We start from the raw sequence: 18,535 nt of genomic DNA on the forward strand, positions 1-18,535 counted from the left end.
AGAGACTTCGCTGTTGCGAGAGGGATGTCGTTGATGTCTGTTGTATTTTGTAAGGTACTTTTGTATTTTTGCTGTTTGTTTGTGTTTGTCATTTGGTGTTGGTGATGACTGAAGGGTGCCACAGACCCAAAAGAATTTCCGAAAGGACAATAAACTTAAACTTAGATTTGAGCGTGCTACAGCTGAGCAACTTTCATGAGGCGAATTGAAATTCTCTTATTTTAGAAAGATTTTACAGTTTTTAGAGTTTACAGTTTTATAGACCTCCTTGAATGGCAGTTCTAAAAGCCAATCCTTAAGACACAACACTCTCATTAAACGGATATGAACAAATGTTTACCTTCTTTGTGTTTAAAGAGACTGAGAGTTGTGAGAGAAGAGAGGAGAATTTATACTCCCACTGAAGCTGAATTATTGATCTTTGCTATTTTAATATGGCAGCAGAGGTGGAAACACATTTAATAAACATGGGAAAACTGATCTGTAGAGGTCTGAGCAAAAGAACACCTAAACTGAGCACAGCTCAACCCCGCTGAGTGTGTCATATTATAAAGGGCATATTCCAAGGGCAAGAGACAAGAATGATTCGATATGAGAGGCATTTTTCTGTCCTTCTTTCTTTATAATAAGACTCAAAATGTTAATGTCCTTTCTCATTCTTCTCAAACTGACGTCAGCAACATTTCTGACATGAATCAAATTACAGGATACATCCTAGACAGGGTGGTAATTATACAAGGAACTTGCGCCATGCTCTGCGGAGAGATTCTATTCCTCCTCCATATCTCTGGAGACCGTGCGTCATAGAAAGTGATGTACCATTCAGTGCAGCAGTGCTGAATATTGCATCTCTGTCTCCTACTGTTTTTTTCTTCTTCCACCAACTTGTATGTGTTTCTTATACTTTCTCTCTGAGCTCTCTTCCCAGCCTGTTATCTGATTTTCTAACTCTATAGTCTTTGTCTAGTTTGTGTCTAGTTAATGCAGTGACTCATTGCTGTTGAACTAAGCTCCGTCTGTTAGAATTAGCCCTGCAGCCAAGACCCTATAAATGGCTTCCTTGTGTAACGTTGGCCTTCTCGCCCCTAGCGGAGCTTCCCTTTCTGTGCTGAACCCATTTCCGTCTGCAGCCAGACGGCTCTCTGACCAGGGCACACCACCTACAGCTCATTATCTAGGTAACAAGGTGGATGAAGGTCAGTCAGAACGCTCCGAGCTTTCCTCTCTCACTGACTAAGAGTGAGTATCATTTATTATACATATTGGGCACCACTTTAAAATGGTTTGTGTCAACAAATGTAAATAATCAAAAAGTAAATAATTTGCTAGTGAATAGTTGTTTCTAGCACTCTATTATTATCATTATAGTAATATTAGACTACATTAGACTTACATTTATTATGGGTCATTTCTATTATTATACTAATCAAACATAATTTTCTGCTTTCACTAAAGCAGGGTGCTAATACACATAATAGCCTAATTTAGTTTCTCATCTTTATTTGCATCCACAGCTGTCATTACATTGATTAATTGCTATTATAATATTGTACAAACACATATTTAATGTATTTAAGCAGGCTGCAAATACACATATTACTTTTTTATGTATATATATTGTAGCTTGTTTAGTTGGTGACCATCTGATAAGAGCCCAAAATCCCTCTAAAATCAGCAAATCAGACCAGCCTGACCAGGAAAACCATCTTATGATGGTTCAAGCTATTTTTCCGCCCAGCAGGGTAAGATGGTTTGCTGGTCTTAGCTTGATTAAGCTGGTCCAGGTGGCCACCCAGTCTAGCCAATCTGGTGTTTAGCTGGTTTATTTGGTCCAAAACACACCCAGCACAGGATGATCACCATCTTGTGTTCAGGCCTCATGCGATCCACACTAGTTGTGCTATGAGCAACAGAATTACCAAACAGCAAGTCAATCAACTAATTATTCAGCTGTAATTGGTGTCAGAGGCCCGTCAATATCAGCAGACAGCAGAAGCAGCAAAGTCATGCCTCACATTAATCATGTGTACGTGTCTAATGACTGCTGCTCTGAGAACCATAAACCCTCAGAGTACTGACAGACAAGGCTGCCAACTTCTGCCATCGCACAGATCCTAGTTTGAGATGGAAATCACCCAGGTAGCATTTTAATTAGTTATGCAAAGTCTGGGCTAAAAGACAACCCACTTGTGGATGTGGATAGCCTGACGTCGTCATACTCAGATTCTAGTCAGAATATGAGTCTGATACTGTTCCATTGGGCTGTGATTATGGGGCGTGTTTCAACCAAACCAGGAAAGAAAATGCCTCTGCACTCAATTGGATAGACCTACCACCAATCAGAGCAATTAATGTTAATTAATGTTAATTAATGCACTGTCGATATCTTCTATAACAGACGCGATGGCGGAATCTACACATCTCAATTCTCCAGCGGCAGCCATCTTTGTTGTAAACGAATTCAACCCAAGCGCTCTTTGGTGACATGGATGATTACGTTACTGTTGATCATCTGTCCATCATCGTATAAAGCCCGCCCTGACAATTTGATTGGTCCGAACAGCTCTGGTTCGAGCATAGTTGCTCCACAACGGATCAAGTCCAGACCGAACTTCCCGACCTCCAATGTTGTGAGCGGGGCTAAGTTCAGCTGGCATCCAGGCTAGGATGTGGCACTAATTTAAACAACTCCTGTCTCTAAATTTATAATAGTTTGTAAGGTTACACTTTATTTTGATAGTCCATTTGAGACATTCTACTAACTATAAGTAACTTAGCATCTACATACCAATTCATTCTCAGTAGACTGGTTATCCAGTGTTAGAGTTAGTAGAATAAGGGGTTAGGGTTAGTAGAATAAATTGGCATGTACTTGCAAAGTTAGAAAGAAGAATGTCTGTTGGGGAGCATCAAAATAAAGTGTTATCAGATATCAGACGGTCTCCTACTCTAATGACTGGTAGTTGCAAAGTAGAATGTCTAAAATGAACTATTGAAATAAAGTGTTACCTTTTGTGAAAAGGTCATTAATGTCTTTACTGTATGACCCTGCTTACAGTTTATATTATAATCCATATAGAACTAAATGCAGACATAAATAGGGGCTCCAAAATGTTTCATGATCCGATCAATAAAACTACATTTCCGAGGTGAAGAAACGCATGTGACCACATTGCAGTGCAAACACAAACCTAATGGATTCCAGATAACATCAAAGAACCACTTACTTACCTCTCAAATATGGATTGCACTAAAACATGTGGCTTTCAAAGAAAATAGGTGCCCGATCAAAAAATCTGGATAAGCCCACACATGCACAAAACATCACTGAACTTCTCTGACGTGATGAGTTCTATTTCAGTTCCACGTTTTTGTCTAAACTTGTTTAGAAAAAAAAAAAAGTCAAGTTTAAAAAGAAGAGGTGCAGGCAGTTCTCTTTTATGGGTCACTGCTAAAAAGCAGCTCACTAAAAGTCACATCAGTCTATGCCACTGCTGCATGAGTACACAATTTGTCATTGAGGTACATAAAAACTGAACAGCACTCTGAAAGTTATAGGTTATCAGCACACTGAAACGGGTATCAATTAAATAGGTATATTGAAAAGTAAAGGCCAGCCTATTAACCTCACTAATAATAAAAGAAGAAAAACACCTACAGACTAAGTAATTGCTGCCATTCAATTCTTTCTTCATTAGGCCTGAGGAAAAATGCACCACCAAGACAAATGAAAAGAGAAGAAAACCCCCACTTTAAAAACAAGACTCTAAGGGAGGGATGCAAGGAATCCATTATCATGGATAAAAAGGAAGGGAAATGAAGGCTGAGGGAGATGTGGATGCTTGCTTTGATATTCAGCTTCATGTGAAGAAATAATAAACCTTTTTCTTTCCAGGTGTCTCTAGTTGATTCCTTGCTAACTGTCCCAGTTGGTTTTAGAGTATGTTATTATTACCCATAGAGTCAATCTGAGCCATCGAGGCAGTTTAGCACAGCTGTGACTCAATCTTACACACACACACACACACACACACACACACCCACACACCCACACACACACACACACACACACACACACACACACACACACACACACACACACACACGCACCTTTCTGAGGCACATCTGATTGTAAATGCAAACACAGAATGGGACGATGATTTTTTTTTTCTTCAACCACAGATTAAACATTCCCAGAGGAATATTATATTGTTCCTTCAAATATCAGGTTTCAAAATTTTTGTTCATATTAGTATTAACTTTGTTTCAGATGTTTAAAATAAAATGTGACCCTGGATCACAAAACCAGTCACAAGTAGCATGGGTATATTTGTGGCAATATAGCCAATACATTGTATGGGTCAAAATTATAGATTTTTCTTTTATGCCAAAAATCATTAGGGTATTAAGTAAAGATCATGTTCCACAAAGAAATTTGGTAAATTTCCTACCGTAAATATATAAAACACTTATTTTTGTGAGTGAATGCAGCACAATCGCGCACATAAATTGACAATTTTAAAGGCGATTTTCTCAATGTTTCGATTTTTTTTGCACCCTCAGATTCCAGATTTTCAAATAGTTGTATCTCGGCCAAATATTGTCCTTTAACAAACCATACATCAATGGAAAGCTTATTTATTCAGCTTTCCATTGATGTATAAATCTCAATTTAAAAAAAAATAGGCAGTTGGCGGTTAAAGAACAGAGATATGAATTAGTAAATATTGCATAGCTCAGATATTTTGATCTTGAAAGAATGTAATGAGTTTATATTGTGAGATGTTATGTGATTACCAGGGTATTTTCCCCCCAAAAAAATCCAAGAAAAAATATTTAAGCATAAATGTCAATTAGGTCTCCATTTGATATATCATGATTAATTATTACGAATAGACTATAGATACCACAGTTTAAAAGTTTGGGGTTGGTTATATTTTTTAATGTCTTTGAAAAGATGTTTCTTATATGCTCACCAAGGCTGCATTTATTTGATCAAAAATAAGAAATATTTCGTATTATTATCACAATTAAAAACTGCCGTACTGCTTAATAGTTTGTGGAAACTGTTATATTTTTTCAGGATTCTTTCAGCATTTAATTATTTAGATATAGAAATTGCTTATAACAATGTAAAAGTATTTACTGTTACTTTTGTTCAATTTAATGAATCTTTGGTAAATAAAAGTATTAATTTCTTTAAAAGAGTCTTACTGGCCTTAAACTTTTGAACAGTTGAAAAGTTTCCGTAAATTGGATCTAGAGTAAGCAAGCAAACATGCCATTTTCCCCCTATAACAATCATGATATAGGTTAATCAACAAAATGGTCAATTTAAACTCATCTGATTTCTAATCTATCAGCAATTCTCTCGATTCTAAGGTTCAAATGAAAAGTTGTACACGGTTGGAAACTCCACTGTAGCAGTGCACCTCCCTGTGCACGGAATGAGGAAAAGAGAGTCCATCAGACTATCTGGAGTGTCGGAGAAAGAAAACAAAGGAGGTGAGCACAGGACAGGCCCCGCTGACTCACTGATGGAGGGCTGATCTAGAGAAGCCAGATTAACGAGAAACTAAACATCAGCGGCCTGCTGGATTCACTGGAGTGAGACAGAGCTCCATACTGGGAAAATGGCACTTTTCCTCAACAGTGACAGCAGCTCTGGGATACTGTTCAGCCATCTGAATAGTCCTCATTTTGACAATGCCTGTCCAAGAGCTATGCTGTAAATGGCTAAAATTGGCTGTCCATTTTGCAAGCAAAAACATGAATAGTTATGCACCGGTTTGTTTTATTATCATTTTAATATGTTGCCTTATTACTTTGTCTCTTTACAAAAATGTCTCAAAATATCCTAAGAGAGAACGTCCTTTTAAATGTATTTGTTATTAGCTTTTAAAGTACCCAAACAGCTTGCAGTTGGGTAACAGTGCAGGGTTGACAATGTGGAAGTAAAAGATAGAATCCAATCATTCTACCACTCTCGACAGGAATATGTGTGGACAACAGAAGAAAACTATAGTTTGATGGGGAGTGTGTTTCAGAGTGAAGCACGTCACCGTGTTTTACTACATGAGAGCGGCTGTTTTCAATGTTTTGGTCGCAGTAAATGCCGCTCCACATGAACTCCATCTCCTTAAGCGCTGTGGGTTTGGGTGGTTTATAATGTGTATTTGAAAACACCTTACCATAAGCCTAACCCTCTCTGAATTTGTTTCGCCAAAATAAAAGCACTATGTTAACATTTGAAGGCAAAGCAATTAGACAGACACAATTATTATTATTATTGTCATATTGAATAGGTTCCATAAAAACAACAGAATGTGGCCTGAGACAACTGACATGAACAGAGAGAGATAATAAATAAATAAATAAATAAATAAATAAATAAATAAATAGCGATATGATTTTGGGTTGAATGGTACAATGCTACAACACACAATCCTACACACAAGCATAGACCTAGACAAGCAACTAAAGTTAATTAAATTCACACAAAAAATGGTTTGAGATCAAACAATAATTGGCAGACCCCCTGCAGTCGTCACCACAACCCCCTTTAAAAGACCCTTGATCTGAAAAATATTTTGAAAAACATAAAATATTGGACCATCGTGGACCAAACCATCAGTGTTTATCCACTAAAAGAGAAGAAGAGATGTTGAACCATGACATTTGCTGATCTGCACATTGGCATATGGCAGCTCATTTTAATTATGTTTCATAAATTCACTCGCTTCTTCCTATATTGTACATTCCTGCAATTGCATTATGCAGATGGTGATATATGAGCCCGAGCACACTCCAATATCCAGCTTTCCAGCAAAGATTTTAATAAATGCTTGCTTATCAGTCTTAAACGATGAAACCGCACTGTGTTAAATCAACACAGTTTAATCCAGCACTTATTGCTGACTTTATTGAAATGTAATACTACAAGAAATCATCAAACATTAATGTTTTTTTACATTCATATTTTGATAAACTATTTAAAACCGAAGATGTGTCGTATAACCAGTCGTATAACCAGTCGCCACGTCTGTCTTCAGACAGAAGCACCAGTACTGTGGCATAAAAGAAAAGAAGAAAGCTTGGGATCAATTACTGGCCATTACTTGGCAGCTGAGTCAATCAATATCAGATCAAAGCTGCCAGGGAGCCGCTTCCTCCAATCCACCAGACAGTGAGACAACGGCAGGATGGAGCAATGAGATGTGAAATGAAGAAGACAGTTATCTCTAGATCTAGCCCATGCGAAACATAGCCTCCAAGTGGTTTTTAACTTCCCGTGGCACTAAAAAAACATGCATGCACACATGCATTCCCTCTGCTTTCATGAGCCGAGAGCACTTTCACAATGCAGGTGTATTGATAAAACATTTGAAGTCTTTATTCTTTGTACTGTAGAAGGGATAGCTCTTTAAACTCGGCATCTCGCCAAACTGGCCTTCCAAGTTCACTTTAAAAGTGAAGTGTAGCCAAGTATGGTATCCCAGACTCTGAATTTGTGCTCTGCATTTCACCTATCCAAATTAGTGCACACAGCAGTGAGTACTGAACACACACACACACCGTGAACAGTGTGAGCGATTGGTGGTTAGGTGCCTTGCTCGAACTCGCGACCTTCGGGTTACAAGTCCGACTCTCTAACCATTAGGCCACAACTGTCCTGTTTCTACTGCAGAGTAAAATGTAAGAGCTCTATTCACAATAAAATAATCTTGGCATACAGTGATATATTTGCACCACCAGGATAATTAAGTGTTGAACAAATTATATAGACACAACAAAAGACTCTAAAAGAATAACAACCACATCTTGCCTGAGGATTCGCAGGTCTGTCTAACCCTCTGTTCTTCTCCCTAACATACAAAATCTCAACACTCCGTTGTGCCCTTGCAGTCATTTCAGTTTTAAGGAGCAGGTTGGTGAATTATTGCCGGCAGTGAGCTGGGAGTTCTTCTCGTTCGGGGTAACAGTCCAGCAGCACTGCGCTGCTTTATCAGCACTACCTAAGCAGTGTCTCCGGGGCCCCTGATAGGACTTACATACTGACCCCATAATGTATCACTGAGTTTGGGGGGAGTTTGTCACATGGCTTGAATGTAAGTTCCGACTGCATTGCTCCAGGCTTATAGACTTCTGACTTCACTGCACCAGCTAGGGCTGATGTGAATGCAAAAGAAGTTAAAAGAAAGTCCAAAGCACTATGAGCAAATAACTTTCAATGACAAACAGTTTAATACTGTAGATTAAAGATATATACTATTAATTTAGATGCTATTATTTAGCTACTGTCAATTTTGATCAATTTAAAGCACCCTTGCTAAATAAAAGTATTCATTTATATTCAAAGAATTACTGAGGCCAAACCTTTGAACAGTGATGGACGGACAGAGATAGATAGATAGATAGATAGATAGATAGATAGATAGATAGATAGATAGATAGATAGATAGATAGATAGATAGATAGATAGATAGATAGATAGATAGATAGCATTTGTAAATATCTTGTGCAAATAAATAACACCAAGGATTTTTATGCATTTATGCAGTGCTTATATAAACCAAAATATATCAGACATAGGGAATTACAAACCCCAAATCAGTCTCTTTAATACTCCCTATTACTAAGGCATGATATTAAATCAATATTGGCCATTAAACAGCATTTGGTTTATTATATGTGGACTGGGAATGCTAAAATACACACACACGTCACACATTTGTTCAAGCACATAATGAGAAGAAGGTAAATTTGTATTTATTTCTTCCACATTTAAATTAAGTACAGACCCAAATTTGTCCTAAAAGTCCAGTAAAGCAATGAAACAATATGTAGGCTACACCCTCCATCCCTTCTCTCATCCATTTACCTCAGAATTTACAGCCACAGGATGCCTCCACAGAAAGCCTCACCCTGGTTATGCAGTTCCTGACCTCAATCTCAGGATCAATACACTGATCCACAATGGGCTTGGTCAGCAACTGGCTTTAGAGTAATAGTTCAACCAAAACACTGTGCCATCATTTACTCACACCAATGTCATTCCCCATCCGTATGACTTTCTTTCTTCCAGCAAGATGCTCTTTTCGTTTCCATATGGCTTTAGAAGACTTGATATATAGCACACGAGTTGTATGGATGAAATTTATGATTTTACATCATTTTTGGAGCTTAATTGCATCTGCCCCCATTTACGTTCAATTTATGGAAATTACAGTAGCGCCTCAGACTTATTCTGGACATGACCACACCACAAACATTATTATTATATCATTATGCAGTGCATTCAGAACTCATCACCCAACTCATTATTATTCATTATGCATGGTAATGAAGTAAGACTTAATTGGGCATATTTGCCATCTGCAAAATTAATAAGTGCCAGAACTTGGGTTCAGCTACCATATGAGACAAGAAACGCTAAAGCACTGCCATTCTCTCCTTTCAATGTTGAGTTGCAGGAGAAGATCTCTAGAAGTGCATATAGATCAGGCATTCCATAACTCCAGATAATCTCCAGATGAGGTTGACTAACTGGTGTGTATAAACATCCTTCTGTGGAATACTGGGAAGAGGGAGTTGCTACTGGCATTTTTCATTCAGTCCTGCACACAAGAAGAACCCCGCTGAGGCATCTGCATACATTGACATCTTTCCAAGTAAGATAACTCATCAAGATCCTATAAATAAAACCAGTAATCATAATTTTATGGAGCTCCTCGCCTCTACTTGGTGCTTGCCTGTTCTTTGAAAAATAAATGACTGTTTTCACTCTGAGCATTTACAGGAGAAGCAAAGAAATGTGTTAGAGGTCAAGCTGACCTTATCAAGGATAAAAACATGGGAGGGTACAGTTCCGTGAAATAGATTTTGATGCATTCCATTTAAGATTATTTGTTTTACGAGGTGAAAAGAAAAAAACATTTGGTTTTCCTCTCTTTTTCTGTGCTGCATTAATGGCTCTTTGCTATTGCTGCAAAAATATTGATGTTAAAAAAATCTGTTCAAATTAGTTCAAATAACTCAAAACTCTGTGTAATCAAATCAACAATAAAAGCAATATTATCCTACTTTATTATAATAAAAAAGTTAGCATTTGCCATTGATGTTTAAAGATATTTTACACCGACTAATTTCAGCTGGAAAGTTTTCATTATAGATTTGACAACATAAAACCATGTAAACCATGCAGATTCAATCGGAGGATGACCGATTGATGACCGCTCATTGATTGTATGCTATTATACTACAAAATGAACACAAGCCTGCTATGTATGTTTATAATGCAGTATCAGATTAAGTTGAATACAAGTGTCTCACAGGCACCAAATGAAAGCCATATTGATCCTAGACAGACATAAAAAATGAGTCAGACAAAAAGGAAGACTTCTGGAGGCAAAGTTTTTTTTTAGTATAAAATAAGAAAATGAGCCGGGATGGGGGTAGAGAGAAAAGAATCGAGGGAAAGTAAGAGCGAAGGAAAGACAGAGGAAACAATGAGTAACAGAGAGAGACTGAAAGAGAGCAGAGGAGACAAAGAAAACTTGCTTGTGAATCTCATTAAGATGCAAGAGGGCATCTATGAACATTAAAGAGAGTGCTGTGTGTGTGTGTGTGTGTGTGTGTGTGTGTGTGTGTGTGTGAGAGAGAGAGGAGAGAGAGGCTGGTACTGATACAGCTCACCCATCACCAAGGGCTGATTTAAAATGAGAGAGCTTTCCATTTGCATGGGGTTGAGAAGATGCAAAAAATTCTAAAGATATGAGGAAATCAAACCAAAAAGGATCAAAGTTCAGTGAGAATATGGAAGGTTGTAAGTGATATCATTTTGAAAAGTTTGCTAATCTACATTCATGGTGGTCCTGACACACTGCATACGGCGTTTGATCACATTCTTGCATATGCTTCTCTTGGATCAAATCAAAGCTAGATGGTTTGGATGAATAATTCCGCCCAAGTAGCAGTGCTTCGCCTTCTGAGAATATAGTTCCCAGTATGTATACGGTTAGAAGACGGCTGTGTCTCATGTGACTTTGTTATTTGTACACGCTGTGACTATACATATCACAACATGTAAATAGAAAAATGTTGGCGTTATTTTGTCACTTATTGGGAGCAGTATGCTAGCTGGAGCCATTTACCTCCAGTCTTTGTGCTAAGCTAGGCTAGCGGTGGGTGGGTCAGACAGAGTTACGGCACGCACGGAGATGAAAAGGGTATGTATGGACTTATCTAACTCTGGGGGATACGGTTGACAAGCTAAAGTCCCAAAAAGTCGGCGTGTTGCTTTAATCTAAGGGTCTGTGCTATAAACAACTGGTTACATGCACCTTACAAGTAAATTCATTAGTTTGAAAGGTGTTAAACGAGCACAGACAAACAAAGAATACGCTGATTTGGATTATATGATGCCTTCATCACAAACGAAGAACAGGTACAATCAAGTGACAAGGTTGAATTCTCTGCAATTATATTATCTCGAGCGAACGTCACAGTGAATCAACAGGCAGAATAAATTAAGACTTCTCGCAGTAAGCGCTGACCCTGACCTGCTGTGTGAGTGTACAGCAGTAACTGGTTTCATTTTCTCTGAACGCTGTTGCCTGGAGACATGCTGATTGACGCATTCGCTCGCTCTCTGAGGGTGACTATGAGCTGATCCAAGCCTGTGTTATTGGCTCAGTGAGTCAGCAAATTTATCTGGGTAACATTTTAGCATTATGTACTTTATTCAGCTCAAGCTTATCAACTTCATTGAGTGTTGATTAATGATTCAAACCAATCATAGGTAAGACAAACAGCTGATATTTTGGATGGATGAGACATCTGGGATATCAAACTGCAGGCTGCCTTCTGGTTGGGTAACCATGAGTAAATGAGAGTAATCGGTGTGAGACGCTCTCACAATAGCCTGTTTCATTAGTCTGAGACAGGAAGTTGGCAGGAGATTGCTTCCTCGATGTGCACAGACTTCACAGACCGCCAAATTACAAAATCACAATCGCCGGCTTAATTCAATACCCAAAAGGTATTTAGCCAAATATGCTGATTTTCGCCAGAAAAACAGTGGGAAATAGACATATTCACTCTGCACTGATTCAATACTTTAATACTTTAACCTCTCTGTATTATTTGTTTATGTGCCAAGTAATATCATTCAAAAGTTTGGGGTCAGTACGATTTTTAAAAAGATTTTAATACTTTTATTCAGCAAGGATGCAGTAATTCGATGAAAAGTGACAGTAAAGACTTACTAAAAAATCTAATTCAAATAAATGCTATTTATTTAAACTTTCTTTTCAACAAAGAATGCTGAAAATGTTTACTTTTCAGCTTCCACAAAAATATTAAACAGCACAACTGTTTTCAACATTGATAATCATAATAATTGATTCTTGAGCACCAAATCAGCATATTACAGTGAGCTTTGCCATCTTAAATACATTTTTAAAATATATTAAAATAAAAAATGATCAAATAGTTTCACAATATTACTGTTTTACTGTATTTTTGAACAAATAAATGCAGTCTTGAATAACGCAAGAGACTTGGAATCTTACCAACCCCAATCTTTTGAAAGACAATATATATATTTTAGGGCTGTGAAAAGATTAATCGCGATTAATCGCATCCAAAATAAAAGTTTGTGTCTACATGATATATGTGTGTGTACTGTGTATAATTATTTTGTATATATAAATACACACACATATGCATGTATATATTTAAGAAATATTTGCATGTATATACTGTATATATTTATATATAATTTATATTATATATAAATTTAAATATTTTATATATAAATAACAAATATTTCTTAAATATATACATGCAAGTGTGTATTTATATATACAAAATAATTATACACAGTACACACACATATATCATGTAGACACAAACTTTTATTTTGGATGCGATTAATCGCGATTAATCTTTTCACAGCCCTAATACATTCTTTTAACAGCTTGTAACAATATCCATTGTTTTTGACTAATCAAAGTGTTTTTGACTACCCTGCTTTTATTTAAACCAACTTTAAGTAAATTATTGAACACACAAATTAATCACAGAAGCAGACACATCAGATTGCGTTCTTGCTGTTTCAGACCGACTCAATGGATAGTAAAGTCTTCCAGACTCCAGTGTGTGAAGACAACAAGCACCACTGGGATTCTTAACGCCACCAACACAATACAGAGCTCCCACATGACACTTCTCCAGCAGACGGCTGTATCAGAGCTCTGTGGGCTGGAACATGGTGACTAGTCACTAGGCTTTTTTTCTCTGCCTTTCCAGCTTCCCTCAGCCCAGTCCTTGCCATTAATAAATTATGGCCTCTGATCACCCAGGATTCACGACTGCAATTACATTCAATGTGCTGCAAGTGAGGAAACAGAGCCAACATGGAGCCAGTCAAACTAGCTGCATTTGCCCAGCTTAAATATGTCTGGAACCAGGGCGAAGGACATTAAGAAATGAGACATGAAAGGTTCCAGAAGTGGTGTGGTGTGTGCTGCAGCATGATAACGCTCCACTATCTTCCTTATACTGATTGGAAACGTGTTTCAGATCCCTACTTTTTCTACGAACCCCAGCCAGGAACCTAAAGTCAGACCAGCATCATGTGTCCTGGGGAGGGGGTTAGGATGGAGGGGGAGGGGGTTTGGGGGGTATTCAGCACCTTGGACAGCTTCTTCTCGCAAAGCCTGCCCCAATCTGGAGACATTTAAATGAGGTATAAGAGCGCCAGCGTTCTCCTTTCCACACTTTGGATTATCTTCATTCGCATGCAGTCCCTATACTTCTCCACTATCTCCGTTTCCATATTGCATCTATCCACTCTCCAAATTTGAATTCCCCTTCATATTTAATATCTCAATCAGGTAATCGCCCACACCTGCTTAACAAAATGCTGTCCGTGCAAACTGGCCTCTTAAAATGCAGATACTTGTGTTTGCTATATTTCAAGCACTGATTGCTGGTAATTACTATGCATTTGCAATGTGTGGGATTATTAAGAACTATGCTGACTTTGGCAGTCTTGAGCCTGAACACATTAGACTTAACATTCAAAGCAATGTATATGTTTGCACACATTTGACAGAAAGGTGAACTGTGCATTCAACAGCATTCAACGCGCAATGTTTGTGTGCACTGGGATCAGACCCAGAGGAATTGGTCTACCACACAGTGATATGCAAATATGTTCTAGTTTTGAATCTAAGGAGCCACATTGGATTCAAAAGCTGCAGTGGAGGTGAAGAATATCAGTGAATAGTGCTTAAATGTATGCTTTGTTCCTGACCCAAAGTTATCAGAAGACTTGGAATATATTGCACAAGTAATATGGACTACTTGTATGGTTCCTTTTTCGATGTTGACCTCTCATGCTAACAATGAAATGTCATTGAATGGAAAAGATCTATGTGAATTTTTTGTTCCACAGTAAAATAGAACCCCATACAGATTTGAAACGGAAGGAATGAAATAAGAATGAGTTTAATCATCACATTTTCATTACATTTTGAAGAATAATATATATATATAATTTTTTTTTTTTTAACCATATAATGAAAGTCAATGGGAAAGTCAAAAATCCATATAATAAAAAGTCAATGGGGTCAAAAATAGCATCAGGGTCTAATGCTGTTTTGGACCCCTTGACTTTCATTATATGGATTTTTTTTTTCATTGTATGGCCAAAAAACAACTTTTTTTAATCAACACTTGAATGTGGCTAAGTTTCATAAAAAAAGCAACATTTAAAGCAGAGAGAATCACGTATTTGTCAAAGACTTCATTCAGATCGGATTCAGAGCGGACTTCACAGTCCTATAGCTCGTCCAGGGTCGACATTTCATTCAGTAACATTAGGCCATTTTCATTTTTATCCTATTTATTAATGATAATCGCAACATTTTTCATATGCATCTGCTTACATACAGTATGAGATCGCTCGTTTCTGCTCAGGAGATGCGTAATAGCTCCCCTACCTTATAACAGTGATAACACAGAAAGCCATAAAAACTCGTAATTGGCAGGGAAAGAGTTAATGTTTGGTGTATGTTTCAATTATGCATTAGCATTCTAATGAGGACTTTTCTTATCTTTGTTCAAATGTGTGCTGATGTACATAGAAAGGGCAAAAAGAGCCATAAAGAAGAGTTGAAGAGAAAAATCAATACCATGTCTCAAATTGCTCTACAAATGGTTGCATTAAGTGTCTCTAAAGGAAATAAGAGGCAGAGAGAAAGAACACGTGGAATGAAACATTGCTGTTCATCCTCAACATCAACAACATGCATATTGACAATGTGTTTACCGGCAGAGGTTGTAATCAGAGACTGCAATAATTTGATAATAATAATAATTTATTAACCAGTGCAACATGGCTGATTTGGACTGATACAACAAGTGGTGCACTGTGACTGTAGTTTACTGTGCTTATCAGTGATACTGGATAGCAAACACTTCTCTGTCTGTGCTGGTCAATACGAATCCTCTCAGCTTATCTCTTCCTTAAGTCACAGGCTGCACATTAAAGCCTTTCTGCAGTAATTGCAGCTGTCTTGCAGGCTTTCAATAACTGGATGGCTCTGAAAATAAGCCAGCACATCACCTGTTTCAAAAAGCACCGTGCTTAAGCATGTCATGATTGACAGACTAAAGGTTTGATAGAGCTTTTGCCAGTGAATCTACAACTCTTCTGAATCTACAAAAGATTTTCTTCATTGAATTAGACCATTTAAAAAGAAAATAAATAATACATTACCATTTCAAAAGCCATGACACTGATCAAATATGACAGTAAAGCCATTTATATTGTTACAAAAGATTTCTATTTCAAATAAATACTGTTCTTTTAAACTTTCTATTCATCAAAGCACCAAATCAGCATATTAGAATGATTTCTGAAGGATCATGTGAGTAATGATGCTGAAAATTCAGCTTTTCCATCATAGGACTACATTTCATTTTAAAATATATTAAAAAAGAACACATATACTGGTGGTCAAACAATTGGATTTTTTTTTTCTTTTTTTTTTCTATTTTTAATGTTTTTGCAAGAAGACTCGTATTCTCATCAAGCCTGCATTTATTAAATCCAAAATACAGGGAAAAAACTGAAATCTTGTGAAATATTATTACAGTTTAAAATAATGAGATTCCATTTTATTTTACTTAAAAATGTAATTTATTTATGTGATGCAAAGATGAATTTTAAAGTAAATAAGTGGTAATTCTCAGTAATTAAGCTATTTTTTCTTTCTTTCTTTTTTTTGAAAGAAATGAATACTTTTATTCAGCAAGGATGTGTTAAACTGAAAAAAATGTAAATAAAATTCTTCATCAATGAATCCTGAAAAATATCACAGGTTCCAAAAAAATATTAAGCAGCACAACTGTGTCCAACATTGATAATAACTGAGTATCAAATCAGCAAATTAGAATGATTTCTGAAGGATCGTGTGAGTAATTATGCTGAAAATTCAGCTTTGCATCACATAAATAACTTATATTTTAAGGTATATTAAATTAGAAAAACATTATTTTAAATTGTAATATTAATATTTGTAATAATTTCATAATGTAACTGTTTTTTCTGTATGTTTGATCAAATAAATGCAGGCTTGATGAGCATAAGAGACTTCTTTCAAACTTTTGACCGGTACTATATAAGGCCTCTCACTTCTCTCTGATTTTAATGAAATTATAATACAATAAAAACCTGTGGATTTTTTTTTTGCAGGAAGCAAATCTCTCCTGCAGCAGCCTAACAAGTTGAACTTGAGAGTTTATGGAAGTAATGACTGGAGAAAAGATCCACAAGCTGATGTACATATGATGTACAAGCACATATTCTGCATGGATCAACAACCCCCAGAGAAATCCACAATAAGCAGTGAGGAGGGTCTTTTTGCTGCTTCACAACATCTCTGAAAGGCTTCAGATAGAGACAACAAAATAAAACTAGGATCAGAGTCCCTGGAGAGAAGCAGTGCCTCTGTACCATGGCAGCATCCATTGTTTACTCTCACAGTGTGAATCATACTCTCCGCAGCACAATCTCAGACTTAAGTCCCACAGATCTGAGGACAGCTAAGATATTCTGGAAGCTTAATTCATCTGGTAGGAGGTTTAATGACGACAGGGGGCAGAATGCCAGGGGAAATAAAGCGGAGTTGTCCTGCTAAACATTAACTTACCTACTCACATTTGGTGAGACTCATCCATCCATATCAATGGGTAAAGGACTGAGCTATAACCATCACTGTCATCATAGAGAAACAATACCAAGCAGTGTCGGCAGGCTGCAGCTACATAAGTTCTCTCAATGGCACACACTGGGTGTGTCTCAACATCCAGATTATTTATTTATTTATTTATATTATTCATTCTGTTCTCTAAGTACACCAGCTACATTTTACACAACACTGAAATCTGCAAATGCATCCAGATGGGCCTTTATGAAACTTTTATACTATCCTGATTGCACATTTAAAAAAATAATAATAATTATAATAATAAAAACACTAGACTTTAGATATGTGACTGCAGTAGACATAGCCCATCACTGGATTAAATTCAAGAAATCCAGCTATTTATATAAATATATTATATTTTCTATATAAAAAAGCATTAAAGCAATATTATAGCCTTATTAAAATGAATTAAACAGCTTTAAGTCTTTAAACTTGATAATCAGTTGAATTGATACTTAAATCTTAATAAGTGACCTATTTGCCAATTTAGCAATACATATCTGAAGGAAATAAATACAAAAAGCACAGAAAGGATCATCAAAGTGATTATTTCTCGGAATATTAAACTTTAATCAAATTAAATGTAAATCCCATAACAGATCAAAATAACATGCCACACTAGATCCAGTGGCTTATGAATTGATGTAGGCTAGGCTATTAATACAATTTCATCATCAATATCATGATGTTGAAGTCTATACAGACCCCTGTAAATAATCAGTAATAAAGCGTATTATTGAAAGTTCCCTAGAAAATTCCAATATGACACTCACCGCTTTGCTCCCCAAGAAAGACGAGTTTGAATTTCCTTAAAGGGTTTCCAAAGTCATTTCCTACAGACATGTTTGAGGGCTTGTTTTTTTAACAGCGTGTTCCCACCGGTGTAAATGTCTGGATGGGGCAGCGCGATGGAGAAAGCGGAGCTCCTGTGCGTTTGGAAACTGGAATGCTGCACTGAATCGGCTGTCAGCCTGTCAGGCTTAATTGCTGCTGCGCATGCGCGGCCCCACCTCTCTCTCACTCGCGCACACACACACACGACGTCATGCTGTATCAACCCACATAACATGACGTCATGCTGTATCCCCCTTTCCTTTATAGCGCATTTTGATTATACATAGATTTATGTTAAAAATACTGACATACTTTGACACTGCTTGATTTGTTTTTGATTGGGTGATGATGCCAGAGCTGGCAATCTAAAGCCTGCTTGTGTGATCAGTAATTCTCAGTTGACGTAAAAAGTTGTAATTATG

General features: G+C 37.0%; 1 protein-coding gene across 1 annotated transcript in view; it reads right to left on the reverse strand.

Moving 5' to 3' along the window:
• rab6ba (RAB6B, member RAS oncogene family a) overlaps nucleotides 1-18,279 on the reverse strand; it is an 89,664-nt gene extending 71,385 nt beyond the window's left edge. Inside the window, exon 1 of the mRNA XM_084128205.1 lies at nucleotides 18,053-18,279. Within this exon, the coding sequence (XP_083984331.1) occupies nucleotides 18,053-18,122 (70 nt within the window). The 5' untranslated portion in view covers nucleotides 18,123-18,279. The remainder of the gene's footprint in view (nucleotides 1-18,052) is intronic.
• Between the last annotated feature and the right edge of the window lie 256 nt (nucleotides 18,280-18,535).

The sequence above is a fragment of the Abramis brama genome, assembly GCF_963993115.1.
Source record: "Abramis brama genome assembly, chromosome: 11".
NCBI lineage: Eukaryota > Metazoa > Chordata > Actinopteri > Cypriniformes > Leuciscidae > Abramis > Abramis brama.